This window comes from Vanessa cardui, chromosome 9, assembly GCF_905220365.1.
Source record: "Vanessa cardui chromosome 9, ilVanCard2.1, whole genome shotgun sequence".
Taxonomy (NCBI): domain Eukaryota; kingdom Metazoa; phylum Arthropoda; class Insecta; order Lepidoptera; family Nymphalidae; genus Vanessa; species Vanessa cardui.
In genome coordinates, this window is record NC_061131.1 from 11,279,607 (window position 1) to 11,289,565 (window position 9,959).

At 34.2% G+C, this 9,959-nt stretch overlaps 2 protein-coding genes across 3 annotated transcripts in view; both read left to right on the top strand.

Annotated features, from left to right (window-relative positions):
- The window catches only part of LOC124532620, a 199,618-nt gene extending 195,412 nt beyond the window's left edge, over positions 1–4,206 (top strand). For both annotated transcript variants that reach the window (XM_047107607.1, XM_047107608.1), the window contains exon 15: positions 2–4,206. In XM_047107607.1, coding sequence (XP_046963563.1) covers positions 2–1,546 — 1,545 coding nt within the window. In that variant the 3' untranslated portion in view covers positions 1,547–4,206. The remainder of the gene's footprint in view (position 1) is intronic.
- Positions 4,207–4,413: 207 nt separating this feature from the next.
- Positions 4,414–9,609, top strand: LOC124532222 (the record flags this gene model as incomplete). The annotated part of the gene is made up of 7 exons (XM_047106993.1): positions 4,414–4,662; positions 4,945–5,149; positions 5,628–5,701; positions 6,478–6,564; positions 6,723–6,833; positions 7,726–7,851; positions 7,996–9,609. Coding segments are annotated over exons 1-7 (2,388 nt in total), but the record flags the coding sequence as incomplete, so codon positions are not given.
- Positions 9,610–9,959: the final 350 nt, after the last annotated feature.

Here is a 9,959-nt window from a genome sequence, read left to right on the forward strand (position 1 = left end):
GAAGCCAGTCAGTCAACCGAAGTTGGATGAACCACATAAAGTGGCGAAGGAAAGCACAGCAGTCGTGACAAACACTGAGGGCAAATCTCCAAAACATGTAATATTATCAAAACATAAAAACAAAGTTAAGAAACGTAAGGTGAAAGTTAAAAAAGAGACAATCGATTATAGTTCCTTGCAAAAGCATTCCGCGTCTACGCCGCCCAAGGACACGGAAGCTTTAACGAAAGTACAGAAGTGGCTTCTCAGTTCCCCCCAGCCTACTGTCATCCCTAAATCTAAGTCCATACCTCTAGGTCTCACGGAGAGAACACACAGACCGGCACCGAAGGGTACCAGGAAAACTAGACCGTCCAAAAGCGCATCCAATCTGCTCTCTGGTGAAAAAACCAGGTTACAGGTTGTTTTTAAACCTCCCTTTAGGTTCAGTGTTAAAATTTGTAAGAGTGACAAAACAAAGGTGGTGCTCGACAAATCTTCTAAGCCCGACGTAGATAGAAAACAGCTCGACGTCTTGCCTCAACTGACTTGCCCAGTGGATGGTGCGAAACATAGTTCTAAGACACCCAAGCATTCTCAGTCTGTAAGTAATATTGACAATAATAGTTTACCTAAAACTGAACAGGCAAATCAAGAAAGTGGTAGTCACGGTTACGAAAATCTCCTGCCTCGGAGCGCTAGTGACTGTAAGTTAGGGAAAAAAATACCAGATTTAAAAGTTCGTACCGGTCACAAAAAGAGTAACTCTGTCGGTCAGAAACGCGAAACGACAGAGAGTCGACAGAATCTTATATCTCATGAGGACTTCGACAACACTCACGTCTACGAGAACGTCCTAGCCACGCAAGACTCCTTCGTGCCGAAGAGTTGTAGTATGCCACGAAGGCAAACCACAGGCGGTATCTCGCGGCAGAGCAGCTACGGACATCTGCCTAGAGCTCAAATTCGTCCACAGAGACATAGCACGAATAACATAAACCGGTCTAGGAACAACAGTACCAACGAATCTGAGCACTTCTACAACATAATAGAAACTCTCAGGAGAGACAACTCGGGCACCGCGAATACCTGTCGAACCAATACGAGCAGCTCGTCGGGGAGCAGTCGCGAGGGAGTCGCCAAGATCTCGAGTAAATCGTCGCGTCAGAACAGCTTAATCGACAAACCCGCGCGCTCGAGTCTCACGAGCGCGCCGTCGTCGTCGAAGTCGCTGAGGCAACTCGGCGACGTCGAGCTCGAGAAATCGCAGCCTATCGACAATAATTCAAGGGGCTTCCAACTGGTGGTGGGGAAGGACAGACTGAAGCGGCAGCTGAGCGACAACGAGCTGAGCCGGTCGCGGCTGCAGCTGGCCATGCCGATGTCGGCGGGCGCCGAGCCGCGCCAGGCCTTCTGCTGGGCGGCGCCGGCGCGCGCGCGGGCCCGCCAGCGCGCCACCTACACGTTCGGCGAGCTCAAGGACAGCGCGCCCAGCTCCGCGGACGCGGCCGCCGCCGAGGGCGTTCACATCTCACCGGAAGATTTTCTGAAAATTATCGACAACTAGTCGGCTCTCGGTCGGGTCTCTCGGGTCAGTCGCTTTCGCTGGCGAGTTATGATTAATCGATGTGTATATTATGAGATATTCGCAGGTCTACTGGCGGCCGATGTAAATATTGTAATGTGCTTCTATTATTAGGAATAAAATGCGCCACTGAAACAGGCCATTGCTCAGTTCTGTCGATGGAACGTCACGGAGAAACACCAGTTTTATTTGTCGACATACATACTACGAATTAAGTCTTCATATACAGAGTATCGAGTATCTATTAACATTGAGCGGGCTTATTATTATGTGTTACTAAAGTTAATGTAAAAAATTAAGTCACTTTACTGATTTATATAGTATGATGTATTAATTTCCTGTTAGAATTGAAAAGGGTAAACAAAAAATCTTTTATACTAAATACATGGTTTAGCTATAAGTTAATTATTATAATTTTGCTGGCAATGGTTTAGTTTCACTGAACGATCTCTATAAATGAATCTCTATTTTTTCTACATACTATGTACCTATTGTACAAATTTACTCATACTTATGTAAAGTGTTCATAAATATTATATATATTTATTTTATTACGTGAAATATGTATTCTTTTACGCAATAAAAATGTCCATTATTATTTAAAATAAGCTTTTATCGATGAAATTGCGACAAACGATAATAATAATTTTATTATTTTATGTGCTTAGTACAATGTTAATTTTTTTTCTAATAGCTGTCAATTAATATGTCAATCTGTTAAAATTAATAAATGTCTATAAAAAGTACTCTGCACTAATAATCCTCCAAATTAATAACATATTATTATGAAGTTCGTCTCAAAATACTTTTTAACAAAACAGTATTCTAAAGATTCATAAAATTAAATATTAAATGAAGTCATACCAGCGATTCTTATTTTAAATTGATATAATACAATAAACTATTTTGAACAATAATAACATTATTAAATAACAAAATATATTTTTAAATATATTTTTCGTTTCTTAATCGATAGAATTCTGTTTTGATTAAAACTAAGAAATTATGTCACGATAAATATAAGAGAATTAAATAAACTTTTTTGACATAATCATATTTTTCTATAAATATTCGATTCCACTACCAATATTATCTCTCCAAGTGATCGAACTCAACAGCTGTTATTCAATTTTTTTCTGTAATATCTGGGATGGAAATAAGTTTTGTGTCTGCGTATTATAATGACAATATAACAATACGTAGAGATCTAATTATTAATAAATGTGTAAATTCCTTGTTGTTATTATCGTTTAGGTACAAAGCGGTTTCATTGTTCTTTTCCGCCTGGTTTTTGTATAAACGTATGATTTTATACGATTAGAATTTATAGGCTTTTCATCGTAATTAGTGCCAACATTATTTTAACTATTAATGTTTTTAATATGATATAATAACATTTAAATTTAAAACAGACTGTTAAAACATTATGTAAATTTTTGAAGTACAATATCTATGAAAATTCGATTTAAATTGTTCGAAGTAAATGCTAGGGAATGATATAATATTCTATCTCAGATATCAGAAAGTGTTCCGTTACGTTTGAGTGGTATAAGGTCGCGAAGGCTTTGCGGCTGGCAGCGTCTATGAGCTTCGTAGTTGAGAGGTAAGGGTAACATTAAAACTAGGCATTGTATTGTATAGAAAACAATAAGACGATACTGGAAGTATCGGAAATGTTACAAATTTGTATTTTAAATTTGTTTTGTAACAAATGTGGATCATGTGAGAATAATTCTGCAGATTGTCGACTTATTACATAATTTATTATATTATGATAAAAACATATGAAAAATAAGATTTTGAATGAATTATTTTCACCAATATCATCTCACATTTTTAATCGAATCAATTATTTCTACATTCTTATTGAAAACTGTTAATTAAAATTTTCTGCCTTATCCAAACAAAAATACATTATAATAATTTGAATGCAAGAGCAAAGACGAAATAATTAGTGTAACGATATTTAATCAACATTAAGTAATAAGACAAGATAATTATAATTTGTATGTATAATAAGCAAACTCGGGAAGATAATTTTGTTTATTACAAATGAGTGAATTCCAATTACAGACAAAATGCAGCTACAATGAAGTACATGTTTTTACTATATATTATAATTTCCTAAAAGTGTCTATGAAATGTGTTAAATGTACTAAAATATAAATATGGTTAGATTCAATGGAACTATATAATGGTTTTGTAGATCATTAAAATGTGAATTTATTCGAAATAGATTTCTTGTAATATAGTTATAAATGTATGTATAGCAGTTTCCAAAACCTTCATTTAATGTTAAATACATAACCTGCATTATCTTGCGGCAGATTTCTAGATGGCCATGATCTCAGTATTTGTTCCAAGTGCCTTATGAACAAATAAATTCATTCCTACTTACATTCCAGAAATAAATCCTATGATCGTCTAGGACTAATTTTGTTTTGTGTCTTGATCAAAGAAATGTTCAAGAAGAAAATAAATAGTATTCCTTTATTGTATCCCGTACTTAATTAGTCTGTGATAGTATAAGTTTATAATTTGATCTTAAAAAAAATAAAACATTTAAATTCAATTATTCCGAACAAATACAAATTTGTAATAAATTCATTTTCTAACATTTACTATTTTTTCTGTATTTTTTAAATAAAAGAATCCAACATATTTTTTGTTAATTTTATTAGTAACTACATAATTAAAATCTATTAATCAATTACCTCGTAATGTACATATTTCAAATTATTAAGCTGGCCGTAAATATTAAGAAACATTTTTAAAAGTCATTCCAATTTTATTTTTTCCGATATTTCAATTGTTTCGTCCATTAAAACTTGTAAATAGTTGTCACATTTTGTAAAAGATATAATTATTCTAATTTTGCACTTTGATTTTGCATGTATATGTTATAAGGGAACGTTATTAGTATTTAAATGGCTCCTATACGATATAGTTTACATTATGAAGATTATTCAGAGCATCTTATGTCACGATTTGGAAAGCTCTTACAAATGCAATCATTGGTGGATATGACACTAATGTGTAGTTCGCACACTTTGCGTGTTCATAAAGCAGTACTTGCTGCTAGTAGTGCTTATTTCCAAGTAAGTAAAAGTATAAAATATTATTGGCTATATTACATAAATAAGTTATAAATGAAGACTTAATGTTAAAATTAAATAATTGGTTAAAACTTTCAAGGTATAACTTTCAATGTTCTGACATTAATAGACCTAAATAAATTAATTATTCTTTAAAAGATTACACTTCGAATAATCTTTTATTATTATTATAAATTCAAATATAATATTAAATAAGCAAAAGTGGCAGTTATCAATTTTTTTTATATTAAAATGATCACTGATGCGTCATTCTAAAAATTTTAGGAAGTTTTACAAAAACAAACTGGAGAACCATTGATTATTTTAAAAATGAGGTTTAGTGTACTCAAATGTTTAGTTGAGTTCATGTATTGCGGGAAGACTCAGTGCTTAGAGGAGAACCTGGACGAGCTCGTGGCTGCAGCTCAGTTCCTTAAAATAAAAGGATTATCAAAAGTGACAAAGGAAGGACTGGGTATCAACAATCATAGTAAGTCACTACAAATACTATTAACGCAAATAGATGAATTATGCTAGTCATGCTACGTCGATCAGTCTTGTACTGCGGTCAGTGATCAGGTCGGCTTCGATCTTTAAAAATGGAGCACAAGCATTTTTCCATATAAAAGCTAGACAATAGTTTTCAATTGTTAGTGTTGTAAGCAACATTTTGTCAAAATCAGTTAATAAGCTAAAGCTCTATACGGCTACAAATATACAAACAATAAGTAAACTTCAAGCTGCACGATTTTCACTTCGCCCGACATCTGATAAAGCATTTTGATAAATGATTTAGTACGTATCACCGTTTTATTAATTAAAAGAAACATTTCTCGAAATAAGGACAAAAAATACTTTTCAACCGACTTCAAAAAGGAGGTTATCAATTCTTCTGTATTTTTTTCATATCCATCGGTCTATTACATCATCTGCTTCTGTCAGTTAACCTTATCAGAGTTCCATTTAAGGTGAACTGCCCGTGTTCACACCGCCAGTCGTGATCAACCGTCCACCTCAGTCGCTTATTGATATGCACTCGCAGGTAAGCAAGACTCCAAGCTGCGTACAATTCGGTCTGAGATTTCCCTAATTAAAATAAACGTAATAGAAAAGAGATGAAATTCATACCCACAATTAAGTGAGCTGCAATTAAAGCTGTCTTGGAAGCTTTTCGTCATATTCGGTATAAATGCGAAACATAATGCCATATGCCAATTGCAACAAGAATATTTTTGATAGTTTTCACGTTGTACATACACTGAGTTAAATTTAAAAGAAAAGTATGTTTTAGTCTTTATACAGAAAAACTCTCTTCAATATATTAAATATTAATTTATCGTGTACCCAGCAAACTGCACATTCGTGATTGAATAGATGTAGATTGTCGTCTGGCAAGACTAATAAATAGATATTGAGACGCAAACAATTTTACTATTTTTTATTAATGTAATATTATAGTCCTGACAAACGTTTTTTTTTTTTTGGTATAGGTTGGCGGACGAGCGTATAGGCCACCTGATTTAAAGTGGTCACCATCACCCATAGACAATGAAGCTGTAAGAAATATTAACTATTCCTTACATCGTCAATGTGCCACCAACCTTTCGAACTAAGATGTTATGTCCCTTGTGCCTGTAGTTACACTGGCTCACTCACCCTTAAAACCGGAACACAACAATACTTAGTACTGTTATTTGGCGGCGGTTTTAACTAAATGCATAAAATTATTTCGAAGTTGTCCGTTTAAACAAACTCACTTTACCTTACCTTTCTAAGAAATATAATTCATTATTATGTAAATATAAATATTTCTTGAAGGACAACACGGAGACCAAGACACCCCTTTCTCAATTGGCTTCAACGAACAGCAATCAAACCGGAGAAAGCCTTAATCGAACAAACAAGGTTACAAATACTTGTCGTATGTTACATAAATATTTATTTAATGGTTATATAGCGATGAAGTAACAGACAGTCCGAATTAAGTTCGCATTTATTATTATAGTCAATAATTAATAATTTAAACTAAACACTTTAAGTTTTTAAATAATTGAATGTAACAGGATATGGTGATGCGTATACCTTTTGATATTGACGGCAGCGCAAACTCCAACGTTGATTATTCGGACCCCTCGCGAGCTATCCGACCGCGTCGTGGGAGGCCTAGTTTTAAGGTAAGAATTCTAAGTTACAATCCTATACGAACCATATTATTAAAGGCATGTTTTTTTAATAAAATTGCTAAACCAATATACTTAAAACTTTTAATATTCAAGTAGCGCATTTAGCAACGCTGTCAATAGTTTTGCCTTAAGACAGGTAATTTGAAACAATAAGTTACTCTGCAATTAAAATCGTTTCGATAATGGGTAGCATATTGGCCGATATGAAATAACCTATGAGCCAAGGTTATTTCAAATTAATTTATTCACATACGATATGCTTTTTTGTCCAGAAACACTTAGTCGGAAACAGTTGCAATAATTATTATAGACAGGGCCGTATTTAGGGGAGGGCAACCGGGGCAACTGCCCTGGGGCCTCCACATTAGTGGGGGCCACAGTTTTCAGCAAGTTTACAAATACCCAGATATAGTCAAATTATAATAATGTTATTATTTAATATTTTGAAAGTTACTGATACAAGTAAATAAATCATAGCTTACTGATTGAAATAAAAAAGTAATTAATTCATGATAATATAATTATTAGGTTGTTCACAATTCTGTTTGTCTAGGGCCCCCACTGCTTTGTAGCCCGGGGGCCTCCAGACCTTTAAATCCGGCTCTGATTATAGAGTACGATCATGTGGAATGACCGTCCCATAATACCAATTACGAAAGTTCAGACTGACTGAACATATATTTGAGCACATATATTTTCTGCCTAGTTGGCTATTGATCATGGCCACAGTGATCGAAGGACAGTTAGCAGGTTATAACTAACAAAGAAAAACATAAAAAAATAAACATATTAAATTTGCATTTATTACCTGCATATTTTTTAAATAAATTAACTGTATTAAATTTAAAATGAAATAATAAACTAAATACCTATATTATCACAGCGGCCCAGCGGTTGGGAGGGTGGCGGAGTCTTAGGGCGAGCTGCCGAAAGAGCCCTGATGCGTCGCGAGCAGGACTCTCGTAAAGCTATACACCATTTAAAGAATTTACAGACGAAACATATGCAGGTGATTGTATTAAGTACATATCTACAATTCCATCAAAGTTTCATTACTTTTACATTAAGCCGTATTAATTGCATAATAGAGTAAATAAAAGTTATTCAATTCTTACGATATAAGACTATTAAAATTTTGCTTTGATATCTACAGGATTATATGGACAGGGTATCGCTATCACAAGCCGTTAACAGCATTTGCAACAATGACACTGCGTCCTCCAGCTATCTCAACATGGATAATGATATCATATACATGGATCAAACGTCCAACTCACTCGATCCTGCGGACCCATTTTCCAAAGACTCACTCGGACACGAAACAATAACATCAAACTACTCTGCTGCGACGACCAGTTCAGCGAATGAAACTTCAAACATCGGCATAAACACTGCCATGTCACAATACGTAAATGCATTAAAAAGCGCTGGATTGCCTACAGACTTGCCAATTTTATTTGAATCTGGAGACGGGTCATACATAAACGTTAACGAGCAAGTTCTACTGGACATGGTCCAGAGCAGTGAAATACAATACGAAGTTATCGAACAGCCCAATATTATCGAAAAAGTAGCCGATCCAAGCGAGATCAAAAGTATTGATGAACTCTCAAAATCTATAGAGCGGGGCGAAATGCTGATAGGGTCCAAGAACTTCCCTTCGAATAATGTATTTAATAAAAATAGTAATATTCACGAGGATACAATAAACAGTTTAAACGAAATCTTACCTGATAATTTAGAATCATTTGAAGGACAGCAAAATTTTATAGAATTAGATCATTCCCTTCGAGGCGAACATACGTCTATGGATAGAGATAATAATAATGATTTTTCATGTATAGACAGTGACATGCAGTTTTTCACAAAATCTATGAGTGAGGACGTTAAAAAATACTATGATGACCAACCTCTGAATGATCCTCGAGTACTTGATCAATATTGTCCAGCAAGTACTTCTTTTGACACAAGTTTTAATATGTCTCTACTAGATACAAAAACCCATTTAGGTGACAACACGAACCAGCAGTATAGCTCTCTGAATACTGATGACCTAAAAAGAAACGACGGTTGTTATGATTTTAGTTTACAACTGCCTCATACAAGTGACTTTAAAGAAGATGCTCTGGATTGTCTACTGTCTACTCCAAAACACAATGAAAATCAAGATAGTTACCACGATACAGATGACAGAGTTCAAGAACAAGATGAAATAATGAAAGATCTGATGAATATTGAAAATAGAATAAACATGGGTAACTGTGATAGCAATGTAACTCACAGGGAAAGCGATGTTTCAGATAATATTAATAATAGCACGTTGGATTCCGATATACCCGATCTTTCAAAAGATATCAATTCCGTAAAGGATGACGTCGCTTCGTCTGATAACACTTTACAATGGGACTTTATTAAAATGAATGACATTGGTGAAAAAAATGACCTTAATAATTCTACTAATATGATTCCACCAGAATCTAATATTTCAAAATCAGTGGTTGATTTAACCGATTCTGTAAATCTTGACGCCGAAAAATGGGACTCCATGAATGAAGATCACTTGACAGACAAAGAGAATAAAAGTTACGATTACCAAAATACCAATACTTCAACTCTGGATGAAAATATACCATTTGCGGTTGGACTTCTTCCTTTAAAACAAGTACAAAGCAGTGAGGAAGAGATGTTGTTGAAAAGGAAGAATGTAAATGATATCGATATGTTAGATAATGTAGACGCTAAATGTTTAAAACGTAAAATAAAATGTAAAAAGATTTAAGTAATGTGTAATATAAATAAAAGAAATAAAAAACTGAAATTGGTAATTAATCGATAAGCCACCTACCTTGAGGAATAATGAAAGTTCTGTATTAGCTAAGCTATGCAAACAACTGAACTTATGAATGGAGATGAAAGCTTTTGCAGTTTTTTTTTAGAGAAAAGTTTTTACAGTTTTTTTTTCCAAAAATAATACGCTATAACGTGTTATAAATAACAAAACTTCGTGTAAATATTGTCGACCGTTGTTGAAATTCACGCGAAACTGTTAGCCTGTCTATATCTTACTGAATTTGATTAGACAGAGGGCTTTAAAAGAAAGGTCTGGAATTATTCCAA